At 47.1% G+C, this 16,049-nt stretch overlaps 2 protein-coding genes across 3 annotated transcripts in view; one reads left to right on the top strand and one right to left on the bottom strand.

The window, feature by feature from the left end:
- The window catches only part of LOC118237536 (SEC14-like protein 2), a 16,923-nt gene continuing 874 nt past the window's right edge, over positions 1 to 16,049 (bottom strand). The window contains exons 2-13 of one of the 2 annotated variants that reach the window (XM_035436353.1): positions 13,064 to 13,245; positions 11,918 to 11,993; positions 9,257 to 9,300; positions 7,770 to 7,832; positions 7,409 to 7,597; positions 6,947 to 7,042; positions 6,525 to 6,585; positions 6,187 to 6,270; positions 5,979 to 6,085; positions 1,306 to 1,445; positions 942 to 1,111; positions 1 to 670 (exon numbers count right to left, since the gene is read on the bottom strand). In XM_035436353.1, the coding sequence (XP_035292244.1) occupies positions 522 to 670; positions 942 to 1,111; positions 1,306 to 1,445; positions 5,979 to 6,085; positions 6,187 to 6,270; positions 6,525 to 6,585; positions 6,947 to 7,042; positions 7,409 to 7,597; positions 7,770 to 7,832; positions 9,257 to 9,300; positions 11,918 to 11,993; positions 13,064 to 13,117 (1,233 nt within the window). In that variant the 5' untranslated portion in view covers positions 13,118 to 13,245 and the 3' untranslated portion in view covers positions 1 to 521. The remainder of the gene's footprint in view (positions 671 to 941; positions 1,112 to 1,305; positions 1,446 to 5,978; positions 6,086 to 6,186; positions 6,271 to 6,524; positions 6,586 to 6,946; positions 7,043 to 7,408; positions 7,598 to 7,769; positions 7,833 to 9,256; positions 9,301 to 11,917; positions 11,994 to 13,063; positions 13,246 to 16,049) is intronic. The other variant, XM_035436354.1, reaches the window with a different exon arrangement.
- The window catches only part of rnf215 (ring finger protein 215), a 5,966-nt gene continuing 3,537 nt past the window's right edge, over positions 13,621 to 16,049 (top strand). Inside the window, exons 1-5 of the mRNA XM_035436355.1 lie at positions 13,621 to 14,430; positions 14,845 to 14,982; positions 15,176 to 15,247; positions 15,372 to 15,457; positions 15,973 to 16,027. Coding sequence (XP_035292246.1) covers positions 14,182 to 14,430; positions 14,845 to 14,982; positions 15,176 to 15,247; positions 15,372 to 15,457; positions 15,973 to 16,027 — 600 coding nt within the window. The 5' untranslated portion in view covers positions 13,621 to 14,181. The remainder of the gene's footprint in view (positions 14,431 to 14,844; positions 14,983 to 15,175; positions 15,248 to 15,371; positions 15,458 to 15,972; positions 16,028 to 16,049) is intronic.

A 16,049-nucleotide genomic window follows, 5' to 3' on the forward strand; every position in this document is an offset into this window, starting at 1 on the left:
ACAGAACGTAATGTGTTCACTAATAATACAGTGTTGAACAGAACACTTCCTGATGTAAAAGTCACACGAACGTGACGAAACATCTTTCACCACTTAATACTGCAGGCAGATGCCATGTACAAGAATAAATAGATTCATAATCAGAGTGAGCATCTGTGGACTTACTAAAATAAATACTCATTTGGAAAAAGCGCAATCTGATGTGAACAATCAATTCAAAGTAGTTTTTCTGCACTCTACAAACCTTCAAGTAAACTACTAGTGGTTGATACAGGAGGCCACAATTAATAAAGTAAGAGTCTATGCTCTCCGTACAATTGGCCTTCCTGTCTGGTTGTTCCTCCATTGTTCGTGAGCAGCATTTAAAAAGGTTCTTAGTACCTCTGTGCCGTAGGCTTTTGGGGAGCCGGCATCCGGAATGAGGGGGCTTCGGTGCGAGACCCACCTTCACACAGCTGGGAGATGGCGCCGCCCAATCACAACGCTCGTGGGAGCAGCATGTGATCCTCTCCCACCTATTGCTATTGGCCCACCGCTCCAAGGGCGGGCTTAGGGAAGTCCCCTCCCCTGCTGGGCGACTGCAATAGGGTGTCGGGCAGGAGCACCTCCACCGATAGGCTGATCCTTTTAGACTGGAACACGCTGTAGGTGTTGTCGAATCGCAGCACGTCTGGAGGCAGGAAAGGGAGCAGCTTATTTAATGATATTTAATGAGTCTCAACAGTTAAGGTGTTGAGTGTTAATTCAACTCTCACAGAGTCCAAAAAGGAACACATGCACTCCATCCGACCGCACTCAATCACAGTTGATTTAACACTTGAGCATTTTACACTGTAAAATCCCACATCGAGAAAAAAAACCTGACCCACATCAACTGTTCATCTGAAATACGTTAACCTTTTGGATACCAGGGTGCAGATTATTGGCTATTGGTCACTCACAGACGCCCGGGTCCATGCAGGTGATGGAATTCTCCTCTGGCACCAGGTGGGCATTGTACCGCTCGCTCAGCAGCACCCCCCTCATCTCCCCCGCCCTCTTCCTCTCCCCCATCTTCTTCTTCATGAAGACGCCGAAGCCGATGTCGGCCCCGCTGCTCTCGAACTGCCACCTGGGAAGAGGAGGATCATGGGAACGGAACAGGAGCCGGGCCAACTCACCCGTCCAGGGCTGCACGGCGGGATGTCACAGTGAAGTGCTAGTTCTCCACGCAGTGATGCCCCCCCCCCCCCCCCCCCCCCCGAGAGCCTCCTCTGTTTTATATCCAAAAATGGTATGGAGAAAATTACCCACAATGCCACTCACCGCAGCACGCAGCCGGGGAAGAGGATCTCGTACTCCAGCTGGTGGGAGGAGCCTGGCCTGACGGAGATGCACTGGTCGTACTGCGCCGTGATGGTGTCCCGCACGTAGTAGGACCTGGGAACCACGCCTCCGTACTGTATCTGCCACAGAAAACGAACCAATCACACCAGGGGGCGGGGCAAGGCGCATCACACGCACACACGCAAAACAATAATGAGAATAGGGAAGGGGCAGACCTTCAGGGCCAAATACGCATTTCTTTTGGATTCAAATACTTTTCTGTGCTCTGTTGATCTTGCCTGGTGCAACTGAGCCTGTCAATATGACCAGGTTTGCAATTTTTGAGAGTAGAGCGTAGAAAAGCATCTGAATCCAAAACATTTGACCCAGTTCTGCTGAAGGGGAAGAAGAAAAGGAAAGTAGGACTCACGTCTGACTGCAGGCTGTAATGTGACAGGTCACATGACGGTGAGCTAAGGCACTTCTCTAGTTCACATTTTATGTTATTTTTCTTAAGGCACTGGCGGGTTTGGCAACAAGGCATTTTCCTTCATGGGTCCAAATTCACGAGCTTAACAGAGACTGCACTAGATCCTTTCACACCCTCCTGTTCCATTCACAACTCATGGATCCTGACAGGGTGGGAACCAGAGGCTTGTCAAGAGCTCAACAGAATCCTCACTGTTGGAAATCAATTTAAACCTTTCCTAAGCGTTTCCTAAACTAAGTGTGCATTCGATTTCATGTAATGTGGACCCACACAAGTGTAAAACATTTTTTTTTGTCACTTATCTTTGTCATGATTTGATACTATCTTTGTCACTCAGAATTTCCAGCAAAACAGCACATTGCTGAGATGAGCACAGTTTAAAAACACACCAGCCCACAAGCGAGCACAAGGCCACAAGGCTTCATGAATGGGGGGTGGGGGGGGCGGAAGGGGCCCCCCTCACTGAAACACAGGCACACTCCTTCCACCCTTCAGAATTTGGACAGTAGAAGCATGGTGGCTGGATTGGTACCATGGTAACCATGGGCCAGCCCTCTCACAGGATTGGGTGGTTCAATTATCAGCGTTCAGTGAAACCAGCTTCCAGGTTCCAAACTCCGTCTAGTACTGCCTCTGCCCCACTTCCCTACTTAAGGTTGTTTTAACAGAAGTTTCAGTTTCATAAACTTTGGCTGGAAAAATATTTTGGTGTATTAAGCATATATATGCTTTTTTTTTTTGTTCTATACCACAAATACCAAAGTATTCTGCAAGCTCCCAAGCACTCAAATAATATTGTGGCCATTGATGCTGGATTAAAACCATGTTTCTCAGACCAGTATCCCAAATGCTGCACCTTTCATTGATAAAAAAAAAATGAGACTATCCTCGGAGTAACTCTACAGCTGGTCCTAACAAAACACTCAGAGTTTTACCCAGGAAAAAAAGAACATTGTTGCTATTTGCATTTTTATAGCTCCAGGCTGTTTATAAGTCTGTTCTGCATTTTATTTGCATGAAAACCAGCTGGGGCTGACAAAACACACTAATGTTATGATCATCCAGGAAAAAGACTCATAGGGCTGGCATTGGCCACACACACATACACAAACACACGCTCACACACACACACACACACGCACACACACACTGAGAAGCTCTCCTGTTTGTCAGTGCCATTACCCCTCCTGAGCATCAGTCCTTTATTTTTGGAAGCGCACAGCGTGGCTGTAGCAGCCCGACCCCAGGAGAGCACCTCAGATCATTATAAAACACCACAACAGACCATATAATTATGGACCCTCACTTGGCTACTGTTTATAGGTTTTTCTGCTTGTTAGTGTGACACACAGAGAGCCAAATCACTGTGCTAAAAGAGGAAAATAACTCTCTTAGCACAGTAACGAGAACCACAGGGCCAAACTGCACCACAGGGCCAAACTGCACCACAGGGCCAAACTGCACCACGGGGCCAAACTGAACCACAGGGCCAAACTGCACCACAGGGCCAAACTGAACCAGTGTAGTCCGTTTGGCCCCGTAAATCACACAGACGAACACTGTGTTCACAGACACGTTCTCTACTGAATTCACAGAGCGTACGCATGTAAAAAAAAGTACCCCAGTTCTTATCGTTTTTCACACTTCTTTATCTGATATTGCACGAAAAGCAGTCGTTTCTACGTGGGAAGAGATAGAACATGTTGCGCAGGAAGCAGTGGCTGAGCCAATCCCTGCCCTTCAGCAGTAAAAGTACAGATTTAGGACACGATGAGAGAGAATGAAGGCCCAAGTCACATGACCCGAGTCACATGACCCGAGACAAATGAGTCCTTTAGGGGGCGGTAAAAAAACTTAAATGTCTCTTTCTCCGTGTCAGGGCAAAGCTTATTAATCTCGATCTAACTCTACTTCTAAAAGTGTGATGGACGCCACGGCCGGGGCGAGTCGAGCTTGTGGGGCTCAGCGACGGGATTAAAGACGTCAGACGTAACGGTCCCGCCCGCTTGGTTCCGCCGGAGGACGCACTTCCTGTCGGGAAAATGTCTGCCGGTTTTTTCCTTCGCCTCGAAGGACGACAAACCCTAGTCCTCCGCTTCTGGGTGGGACTCCTCTACCTATGTATCTACGGGCAGAAACACCAGGCATGGGGTCACTTCACAACATCTTGGGCTGGGGCACAGGGGGCACCGGGCATGGGCCACAGGTGGGGGGGGTGGGGGGGCATGGGGCACTGGGGGTGGTGTTGGAGGGGGCACGGGGCACTGGGGGTGGGGTGGGGGGGGCGGGGGCCTTCCACTCCACAGCACCAGGGATGTATTCAAATCGGTTTTTTTTCCCTTCATGTTTCCTTCCCTTGCATACTTCGTTAGCTCCTAGCTCAAACCCGTCGGAGGACGCAAGGAAAGGAAGCAAGGAAAGGACACGAGGATGGAGGAATCGAGGAAAAATGTGCATTAGGCAAATGGAACGTGTCCTTGTTCAGTCGAGCCTCAGTGTGAAGTCACATAAATTACAGACATGGCGGATGTGGAGAGGTGGATCCACAGGATACGTCACGCGTTTCCCCAAAAAAAAACTTCCGCAAAGGATGCGTTCGTGTTTCCTTGCTCAAGCATCCTTCAGGAGCCATCTTGCTCCCCGCTTCTAGCTCCTTCTAGGAGCATTTAATGGGTTGGAATCTCCTTGGAGATGGTGGACTACAGGTGTAGGCTAATGTAGCTATACCCGTTGAGACATTCCTTGCATTGCAATAAATAAGACCAAGGAGCTTGTTGGTGCTGTAGTGTGGCAGGCATTTTGAGAACATGCCCCCCTCCAGTCAAAATTCAGGAAAATTTCTTTCTAAAATTCAGGACTATTTTGCACAGTTGCTTCCCCCCCCAGCCACTGAACCAGTCATATTCCCCAAACTGTATCCTGAACCCTATTATTACAAAAAAAAACTGTGCTGATCCAGGTTCAGTGCTTGGAGGTAGAATATAACTACACCAGGGCGCTGCCCAAACCTGTTCCAGGATATCTACCATCCCGTAGGTTTTCATTAAAACCCTCATTTTGCACACCCGATTCCACTATTTAGCAGCTCAAGGAAGATCTCTAGCTGTCGAATGAGGGGTGCTTTGTTAGGGTTGGAGTGAGACCCAACAGGAATGGTAGATCTCCGGGAACAGGGTTGGGCAGCCCTGACTCGCTCCCTAAAGCAGTGGCGTTTTTGCAGGTAAGCACACAGGTAGGAATGAAGGAGGAGAACTGGGTGGGTCTGGAATTTAAATTCCGCACCTGCAACGCTGCCCGCGTCTTTAAGGGCGGCAAGGATCGATCAACACACAAGGACACTGACGTCAGCACCCACATTGCATTAGGGGAACAACAGTGGCTGTCTCTGGCTAAGGTAAACACAAAGGAGATTCTGACATTCCTAATACCAGTCAGACCAGACGTTCTTTAGAGCCTAAACTGCACTTAGACTAATAGGACACAGAGAAGAACCAGTGCTTCTAGTCTTATTTGCTTACAAGCGTTTGAATGAATCTGTGCCATAATTGGTAAGACATCATCTGTTCCAACTCTCAGAATTGGACATTTACTGAATAATACAGTACTTTTTTTTTTTTTTTACTGTATTACTGTATCAACCCAGCTTCTGTCAAGTTTAAGAAACAACAGAACGGTTCTGTGAAAAGCTGACAGAGAATCCCTTGCACTGTACCCTGTCATAGGTGAGGTGAAGACAGTCACCTGTGTACGGATGAGTAACGCTCACACTGCGGTCAGCCAGCGGTCCACTGACCCCCCCCGCCCCCCCCCACACCCACACCCCACCCGTTTCAGACGCCACTGATCACAGACGTGGCTTGCGGGCGTCTGTCTGTGATGCGGCGAAGCGTGGCGGTCTGTAGCGGTGCTACTGTGACATGGGGGGGGGGTAGGGGGGGGTGGGCTGGGGCACATGAAATTTTCCAGAAGCTTCAAGCGCACTATGGTCCGCACCTAAACGCTCTAACCAGCACTAAGGCGAGTAGCTAGCTTTGGTATACGTAGTTTTTTATGTAACAGCCTTTATTTTACGACTTCCGCTACACAAACGGCGCATTTTTAAAATTTTTTTTTTATTTTTTTTTTAAGCGCAGCACTTCCTGCAGCCGTGTCCCCGCCCCATCGGACCATTTCCTGGACTCACCCTGGTCTTGCAGCGAGGGTCGCCGTCCGGATCCGTGAGGGTACCGCCGTAGATCGCCGGCAACTGCTCCGGCTCGATGTACTTCTGCAGCACCTCCTGCCAGTTGGCTGTTGGCAGACAGAGGGCAGCAGTGAGCACAGCCGCGCTGCGCATCTCTGTGCGCCGGTTTGCTTGCGCGGCGCTTGAGGTCAGAAGCTCCGCCTCTTACCTCCCAGGACGTTGATCTTGTGGCGGGTGACCTCGCTCAGGAAGTGCTTGACAAGGTTGTAGGCCACGGGGAAGAGTTTGGGAGCTGGAAGGGAGAGATACTGACGTGTGAGGGGAAGCGTCCGCCCAAACCCAAGCCCGACTCCAGCTACGCTGCCTGGAAACCTCAGTTCACACAGCATTATGGATTCTCAGACACAATTCTAATCAACTGACTTGATGAGGTTCAAAGAAGGGCAACCAAACTGGTTCCTTGTATGAAAGCAAACCCATATTGAACTCTTCACACAAGGATAGACATGGCACATTCACTCCTAGTCAGGCAGAAAGTGCACTTGCCTTTAATGACAAACAGTCTCTTCAATCCCTCTGGATAGTTTTCCTCAAACATGGTAAGTACCTACAGGGACACGTTGGAGAGGACAGGATAGAAAAGGGACACAGCTCACATCCAGAACCATCATAAAGCCTTAAATCCCACCACACAAATCTGCTGTAAACAGACTAAGACTACCACTTCAGATCAGTCATATCCCCGAAGACCACGTTCATGCTACTTCTGGGAGTTTGACGCTCTTTAATTAAAAGATTTCCTCAGACGTAAAATGCCCGAATATGAACTTCAAATGAGGCTGACATCCATTCTGTGCGTGACTGCGGAGATGAAAAGGATAAATTCCCCCGCTCTCAGGCGAGCTATTATCTGCTAATGTGGGGCAGGGTGTGTCCACAGTGAGAGGCACACCCCATACTGCTCATACCTCTCCGTAAGTCTCGATGGCAGGCTTATACAAGTGCTTCATCCCAAGTCCCTCCAAGTCATAGATCATGGTGATGGACTCTACATTCTTCCCCAACTGACAGAGAGACGGAGAGAGAAAGAGCGATAGAGGGAGAGATAGATTAATAGAGAGAGAGAGAGAAAGAGCGATAGAGAGGGAAAGATAGATAAATAGAGACGGAGAGGAGAGAGCGAGAAAGAAGGGAAAACACAAAGGGCACAGGTGAGCCTACACAGGTGAGCAGTGACACAGCACTAAGGGTGGATTCAAACTCCACCTGCGTGGCAGCAGGTACAGACAGGAAACGGAACCCCTGAGGTTCTGATTACAGGAGATTAGCGGACCTGTTCCCTGTGGCGCCGGGCGTGGCACGAGTGTGGCGCCGGACGTGGCATGGGCGTGGCACAGGCATGGCGCGGGCGTGGCACGGGCTGGGCGTACCTTCTCAGACTGACGGTCGCACTCCTTCTGTAGCATCTCGCAGTCTCGAACCTTGGACTTGACGAAGTCCTGCTTGGAGGCGGACAACATGAGCCCCTTGGGGTCGACCGGGCCAATCACGTCGTACCAAATGGGGCTGCCCTCTCGGTCGTAACCGCACATGCCCCCGGAGAGGTGCTTCTCGATCACCTGACACAGAAGACACAGGGAGGAAGGAGCCAATGGGCTTGAAGTATGACATCACCACCAGGAAGTGGAATCAAATACCAACAAGTCCTAAAAGCACGCTATTTTTTTTTTTTATGCTAAAATTCTACTGCTTACGCTAAATAGCATAAATACAGCGGCTAAGCTAGCGTACCTCCGGCAGCTTCCAGTCAGTGGTTATCGTGTCGGCTTTCACGTGTTTTCGGAACTCCAGATGCTGAGAACGAAGTCGTGGGAAATATTAAAACACTACTTTCAGAAAAGCTGAATCAAATTATGGCCTGCGTCACCACACGCAATAAAACCTCGCTCTCAATATGTGAAGCAGTCTTCATTTAATCAAGTCTCTGGTTCTGGAAACTAACAGTGTCACTCAATTATTCAGACGTTTCCATGGTAACCAGCGAGAGATTTAAAAAAAAACAGGCCCGTGCTAATGCTATAATTTGTCTCATTATTTTTGCCGCCAATTTATTGGCAAGTTTCAGCATATCTGTGTGAGAAACACAAAAACACAAAGGATGATCTTTTTTTTATTACAGTAAAGCTTTTTTCCCCCGCTTTTTGAAAATTTTTTACAATAGCTAAAAACGCTTATGACGTAGACATACGGGCTCGTCTCTACAGGCACAGACAGTATGAGTCACTGACACAAGTCCCGTCTTGTGATTAGGAAACTCAGAGTCGCTCCCACAGGGCACGAGGAACATGCGTCGGGGGGGTGGGGGGTGGGGGGAGGGTGGAGCAGGAGAGGGGTCAAAGGAGATCAGGAGGCTTAGTCTGCCTGAGAATTAATACCTGCCCAATCAGCAATGGGGGGATAGTGGATCTGCAAACGAACGCAGTGGGGAGGGAGGGGAGGGGAGGGGCTGGCTCTGCCACCGCTCTATGCCAACGCACTCCCGGGTAAAGGCACAGGAACGGGCGCGGGACCGGCGGCGGGAGAACCGGGGAACGGCCCCAAGACGACGCAGCTGATGCGCCACCAGCATTCCGTTCCTGTTAAGTCAACCCCTGTAAAATGCGACCGCGCAGGCTTCTCAAACAGCCTATACAGGCTGAGCGGGAAACGCACGGAAACATCTGTACAGTAAAGTGTCCGGTGTTAATTCAACTCTAAACAGTGTTGGTTCAACCTCTTGACAGTGTTAATTCATCCATCCATCCATTATCTATACCCGCTTATCCTGAGCACGGTCGGGGGGAGGGGGGGGTGCTGGAGCCTATCCCAGCGTGCATTGGGCGAGAGGCAGGAATACACCCTGGACAGGCCGCCAACCTATCGCAGGGAGCGTTAATTCAACACTGTGGGAATTGTGGGACCAAATGTGACCTGTTAGGAGGCTGAACGAACACCGGACATTTCACTGCGTGGGCTCTACTGCAACATCATCCGGGTATGTGTTTGTGCAACAAATCGAGATCAATATAACACAGACAATTCCTCCAAAAAAGGCCGACGTGACAAATTATTTACAGTATCCTCAGGCACGATTTGTTGCTGATATGGATATGAGATATGAGATATGACAGATATACAGAGGGATCGGGCTGCCAGGTACGGTGGTCATTAAGGAGGGCAGATCCCACGGCCGGGCGCCCAGGTGACGCAACGCCAATAAAACGGAGAGGACGCCGTACCTTGCGAAGCATCGCTTCAGCTTTCGCCAAATTGAAGTTCCTGGCTGGAAAGAGAAAAGCATGAAACACAAAATAAGTAAAATAAATAAAAGATCAATGCTAGAATTTTTAAAAAAAATGTTTGTTATGTTTTAAATTTTAAACAGACTGGAATACAAATTCAAGCAGTCCGAGTTGAAAATACACACATTTACCAAGTGTTAAATCAATAAAACTAAATTACAGTGTGCTTTTCACCAATGCAGTGCAGGCTGTGCTGGTCTGTTTCTCCATTCAATCAGAAAAGGCAAGCATTAGTGCCACTTCAACAGGGTATCATGGCGCCACTATAACACAGATTGCTGCTTAAATACACATCCAAATTAAATCAGGGGAATATTTAACTGGTGCACACTCAGATAACATGAACCATAAATATGAACCGCCTCCCTCCACACAGAATTCTGACACAGAATCATGCGCAGCGTTTAACGAGCAGTGAAGGTGATTAGTACCCAGCTGTGGTTCTAACGGTCATTGTACTGTTGTACTGTCGCAATGCAAGCAAGTGTGATGCAAGCAGAGCAGAGCTCCCCGAATCCGAGTGCAGAGGAAAGGGAGGTTCTCCTTTTGCGCGGCGGCTACTGCGGTTGCGTTATATAATCCGCCAAATCCTCCTAATCGCCAGTGCACAGGGGATCAGGCCCATGACCCGGCTTCCCTGGGGGTGTCTCAAAGTGAAGTGAAAGTCCACTTCACTAACTCCAGTTCCCCAAATCTCTACATGCGTACATGCGTCCTCCGCAAATTAATCACGTTCAGCATTGGGTCTGATTTGTTTTAAAAAAAAAAAAAACGGCAGATTAACAGACCGACAGATCGAATGCAAATCAAACATTCAGCACCACAGTACATACACACAGCGACAGCACCCTTGAAAATGTCAACAAAAAAAAGGGGGACATTTTCTTTAAAGAACATGAGGTAGACAGGCTATGGACTGCGTGAGAGTAGATCATTTAGGTGGCACTGATCTCCCAAGAACTTGGCCTTCGCTCAGTACAGCGTTTCAAGCCACTGGCAGGTGCACAGCTGATGTGACTGTCTCTGGGTCAGGGGGAAGTACAGTACATATCGCTCAAACACCTGCCTTTTCACCTGTACCCACTGACCCCCGCCCCGCCCATTTATGTTCGCCCCTTTGATAATCTTATCAGAAAAAGGCCTGGGGCATGAGCTTCTACACAGTCCCAGCCCATCGTTAATATGGGGTAAAGTCTATATCCCAACATGCTACAGTACTCATGAAAGAACCCGACGATGTGCTCAGTCATGGAGTTTAGGATCTTAGTCAGAACTCCAAGGTCTTGATCAGACTCTCCATCAGAGGAAAGGTGACTGCCGGCCATTGACTTAATGAAACACAACCGCATTTGAAAGTTGCTTCTGTGACTCTGTTACCACGTTACCCTATTTCAGATCTCACATAGCTCAGTGTATTTTCATGCATCTCATTTAGTCGTTTTTCCCAGGATGCAAATACCTTTTAAAGACTGAGAGTATTGTTTCCTCAGAACTAATATAAATAACAATAATCCTATGGGTTGGCACACACATGTACATGACATGGGGGGCTTGGGGATATGCACAACATGGAACCTGAAACACAATCATTCATTGTGCGGCAGTGAGTGCATGCTTACGCTGGCTCTTGTGAAAGCAGGGTGTGTAATCCATAAGCCGCGACCATCAAACGATCAGTTGGGTAAGGAGTTATGAAACTGAAAAATCTGCCTTCCGTTTCGAAGGAAACAAAGCGCTAATTTGCTTTCTGCCTCCCCCCCCCCCCCCCCCCCCCCCCCAAGGACAAACAACAGAAATGCCTCGATGCCTCGATGCAAACGAGGCCTACAGAAGACATGTTCCGTTTGGCAGGAATACATTAGCATGGCAAAGTACGGACGAGGATGCAAAGCAGCTGCACCTCTCTCTCTCTCTCTCTCTCTCTCTCTCTCTCTCTCTCTGCGCCATCTTCGCAACGGCCTGTAGGAAGATGGAGGAGGCTCCAGAGGCTTCAGTAACTGACATCACTGAGGCGCTGAGACTGTTATTTTACAGGTTAAGGCCGAGCGGCCAAAAACTGGGCTGCGTCTCTGAAGCTCACTTCCTGGTCTTGCTGAGAGACGCTGCTCACTAGGGCCAGTGTGGTAGACTCCATTATACAGTAGGTGTTTCAGCCACCTGTTTTAATGTAAGTCAATGGCAACAATACGATCAAAGACCAAAGTCAACGATTTTTTTCCCCACAAGAAAATTTAGGCGCAATATGTCTCCCCTGGCTCAGGCTTCAAAACGCTTTTCACCAAGCCCACAACGGGGAGACATCACAGTGACTTCATCAATATTTTTTTCTACAGTTTATGGTTTAGGTTGATTCCCGCTGCTCGCCCCATACTCAAAACAAGGACTCCATTTTTGTTTTCCCTCATTCTGGTACTGCATTTGGGACACGGGATGGACAGAATGAGGAGGAGGGAACATAACTGGCACGCTTGTTCTGACTGAAGGAAGTCATTGTCACACGATGGCGGAAATATACTGAACAAGTACCATTCTTATTTACGGACCGTGTTCTAGAGCCACAACATGTAGCACGTTGAGCAGAAGAGCTGTCAGTCTCACCTCTCAGCCAGCGAAGCAGGTATTGGTCATTCTGAGAGGGCAAGAGGGCAAGCACGTCCTGAAGTCTCTCTCGAAACTGTCCGGTGGAAGGAGAGTGAGCATTATGATCCAAAAAAACCACAAACCACACACATGCAGGGCATACATTAGACCGAGGCATTACGAAGACACTAACAACTCCACCACCAATAACAATGTGTGTTTGGCCCACGTTCGTGCAACGGATTGCAATCCAAAATGCTTCACATTTTAAAGTAACAATAAAAAGGCAATCGCAAAAACAACTATTAAAAAGACATAAAGCAAAAATAAAAGTAAATGTTGTTTGAGCCTACCTCAAGAGGATCTAAACATACGACAGCAGTACTGTAAACACACTAAAGTCAGATTTAACTAAAGAAAAAAATTTAATCACACATAAAGCGTTTGATATAACCTAGTTCCTATATGTTGGCTAAAAAAAGAGAAACGAAAACGGGATGTTTAAAACACGTAACATTGCTCAATCATTCCTGATCATTCAAGCAACCATTGAGTTTTACACGCCTCCCTTCCATGCTTTTGGCATACGGTAGAACTCCACAAAGCACGGAAACGCAGAATATTATCCAGCAATTAACGTTACAGTATAACTGAGTTACTGAATGCGTGCAACGCACATACACTATAATTTTGGTAAAATACATAATGGTTTACACACGCAGAGCCGGTGTCTATAGCTACCATGAGCACCTGTTTATCACTGTCATTACAAGTCCGGCAGATTCAAATAGTAACTGCAATATACAGTATAACCGGCAAGTTGCGTTAGCCATGAAGCCTACATTAGCAGCTACGCACAGCGCGTAGTAGATGCTGTTTCCTGCATCCTACATGCTAAACTTTAGACTTAGAAATTAGATATAATTCAGGAATGACTGAAAACCGTATAATGCAAACCATTCTCAAAACTATGTTGCTTTTTCAAAATATTGGCAAGTACCAACGACAAGTTCAACTATGCAAGCTGCTGTGTCATAGCGCTCGGAATAAACCATGATAAAATACTGTAGCATATGAAATCGATTACAGTGCTCCCGTTGATGAGCAGAAAATGCACGTAAGTAAATACAAAAAAACGCTAATATATTCGTAACGTGTACTCACCTGCGCCAAGGCTTCAGCTTGCTTCGGGCTGAGGTCGCCGACCCGTCCGCTCATCCTGCCTATCGAAGCTAAAAATAATGCTCCGTCCTTTGGCTTGTCTCGGGATGTTGTTCCTCCCACTCTGTACTGCGTCGCGCTTTCGTCTGTGACGGCGCGAGGCCGCGAGGGGCGCTGTTTCGCATCTTCGGTTGAAACGGAAAGGGGTCATTACAGGAGACGCCCATGCAAGATTAGCAGGCAATTTAATGTCAGCGGGTATTACTGTGGCAGTGATACTTGCAGCCTAACGTAATAGTTACTTCAGGTCTAGTATTAGTAGTGACTAATAAGTCGCACTTTTTATTAGTTGAAAGTATTGGTAGGCTACTACTACTACCACTATTACTACTACTAACAACAACAACAACAACAATAATAAGAATATGCATTGTTTGTCTGTTATATATAAAGCATCATAATACAACAAAATATATTTTAAATACGTAATCCTAATGCCTTTCTGTATTCCATAATACGGACATTAAACCTACCTGTTAAAACCCAATAAGATCACATTTTCCTAAATTTGTGTTCTTGTGTTGAAACGTTTTAGAATTGTGTTTGTTTAAAAAGTAGCAAATACTCTTGTTCCTTGCAGTTGGTCACCTAGCTAAGGAACATTACACACAGCATTACATTTTTAAAAAATTTACTTACAGGCCTACGTTTGAAAGTACATAACCATTTGTGTCTCTCTGACTTAATATAGCCTTTTTAAAAATTCATAAAAACCTGGACAATAGCCATTACTGGGATATGATACACGTATTGAGTAGATTTATAACGCACAGAACATTTTAAATTATAAATATTTAAAATGCTCGAGGTAAGTTACATCCTTGGGGGAACGCACGAGCCTCTTGTTTTCGGAGGCAGCGTCCCACGTTTCGACCATAGAGTTTAGCGGTTTCCACAGATAGCGTTTCATCCGCTTCTTCCTGTGCAACCAGGAAGCAGTAGTCGTGTTTACATTCTGTGAGGCTGTCTGAATCTGAAGCTCGGTGGGGGTGGTCCAGGGAACTATGAAGAGCCGTTATTAGTATTGCGTATTACCTGGCTATTATTTAATATTTCTGTAAATGTATGCCATGGCTGTTGACGGCTTCTGGTGCTATATTTCTGTGGTGTCGGTACTGTTGGCCCCCTCGTTTTGGTCGTGTCTGGTGGTTTCTGGCGAAAAGGTAGCATTGATGGAGATTTTTCTGAGCGATCGGCAGGGCGTCAGCAGTGTTCTGCAGGGCGAAGTGATTGAGGGAAGTTGGGGCAGCAAAACTCACGACGGCCGTGAGAATCGCGACAATGAATCCGTCGAAGGGAGCCTTCGATTGGTAAGTGGCTGAACATTAAGCCATGCAAGTAAACTAAACTGCCCACGCCCCCTTTTCTTAAACTTGACGGCGGAACGTCGCCTAAATCCGTTAACACGTCGCTAATTTTACAGACAGTTGCGACACCGAGTAGGTGCAGAACATGCTTATTTTATACTGTTGTTAATTGTGCCAAATCAAACATTTTTATGAGTGTTGCATTCTAGGATAATGCCACCACCGTAGACAAAGTATTGTTTATAGAAGGGAGCTTAAAGTCACTTACGTTATCTTTAAAATAAAGAGCTTTTAAAAGGCCAAAAATAATTTGAGAACAAAATAAAAACGTATATAAAAATCCAGCTTCTTCTTTCGCTGTTTTTTAGTGATTGTTATCGTCTAGCTGCAACTCCTTTTTTGGGTTATGCATGTCAGGTACAGGACGACGAACTTGACCTCCAGGTGGAATCCGAAGACAAGGAGCCATGGATTGGAGTGGTTCCGGTTAAGATAAAAGAGAGCGAGGTTGCCAGTGGCAACCAAGAATCATTTGCGGCCGCAGTTGTCAGCAAGGTCAGCGCAAATCGCTCACCCGAAAGTAATGTGATATGTAAATAATGTTTTTGCAGAGAAACGTGCGCTGGGTGGAAGAACCAGTTCACGAAGCCTGTTTCAACCGGGATGGTTTGCCTGTCTGTTTGAGGAGCATCCAGGTCGATTGCACAGGTGTAATTCACCTGCAACATTTTGTGTCTGTTGTTTCCAGATGAAGCGGGCTCTAGTGCTGGGAGCTTCAGCCCTAATTATTCTGGCCCTCAATCAGAACACTGTCAGAGAGGTAAGCCTGCCCCCCCCCCCTCGCCCATTCCAGATAATCCTCACGTGCCTGCAATGCCCTCTGGTAAGGTTGGAGGAAATATTCGGCTGTGCGAAATGTAGTTCCACATGTCTGTCTCTTCTAGATGGACCTCTCTCAAGTCCTCTCCAAGCCAATTGTCGTGTTTCAGACGTCAGAGAATGTCACCAAGCTCATTGGAGTCCTCCTCAGGTATTGCATTTTTAACACCGTGCTTCTGGTGTTGCCTATTTAAATACTCTGTGTTCAGTTAGGAGATGGTCAGCTCCAGTACAGCCAAAGTCAATAATTTCATGGTGATATTTGTGGATATGTTTTTATGTTTTAAGTCATGGTTGAGTGCCACAACGAGAGGTGGAAAGTCCTGGGGTCAGAAAGTAAAAAGTCCTGCCATGTGTTTCTTCCACCCGTGAACCCAGCCAGCTGATTTCAGTGATTACTTGTACCTCCTGGCTGACAAATTGTACTAATTAGCTAATCCAGATGATTGGATCAAAATGCTGGGGAGGACTTCAACTTTCTGGACCTGGATTTTCCACCTCTGGTCATGCATTCTTAGTGCATTTCAGCCCCGTTTGATTCTAGGCCTCTGTTTGATCATCATCATACTCTCCTTCCTTTGATTTTAAGTTCATCGCCTGCCACTGCCTTTGTACACATCGCATTTGTGATTCTGACACAATGACATGCGAGGTCATTATTTGTAGGGGCCTACATGCAACAGCAAAAATCACATACAAGACCATCCTACAGGATAATCTGGTAAGATTCAAATTTGCGGTGC

This window comes from Anguilla anguilla, chromosome 10, assembly GCF_013347855.1.
Source record: "Anguilla anguilla isolate fAngAng1 chromosome 10, fAngAng1.pri, whole genome shotgun sequence".
In the NCBI taxonomy this organism is placed as follows: Eukaryota; Metazoa; Chordata; class Actinopteri; order Anguilliformes; family Anguillidae; genus Anguilla; species Anguilla anguilla.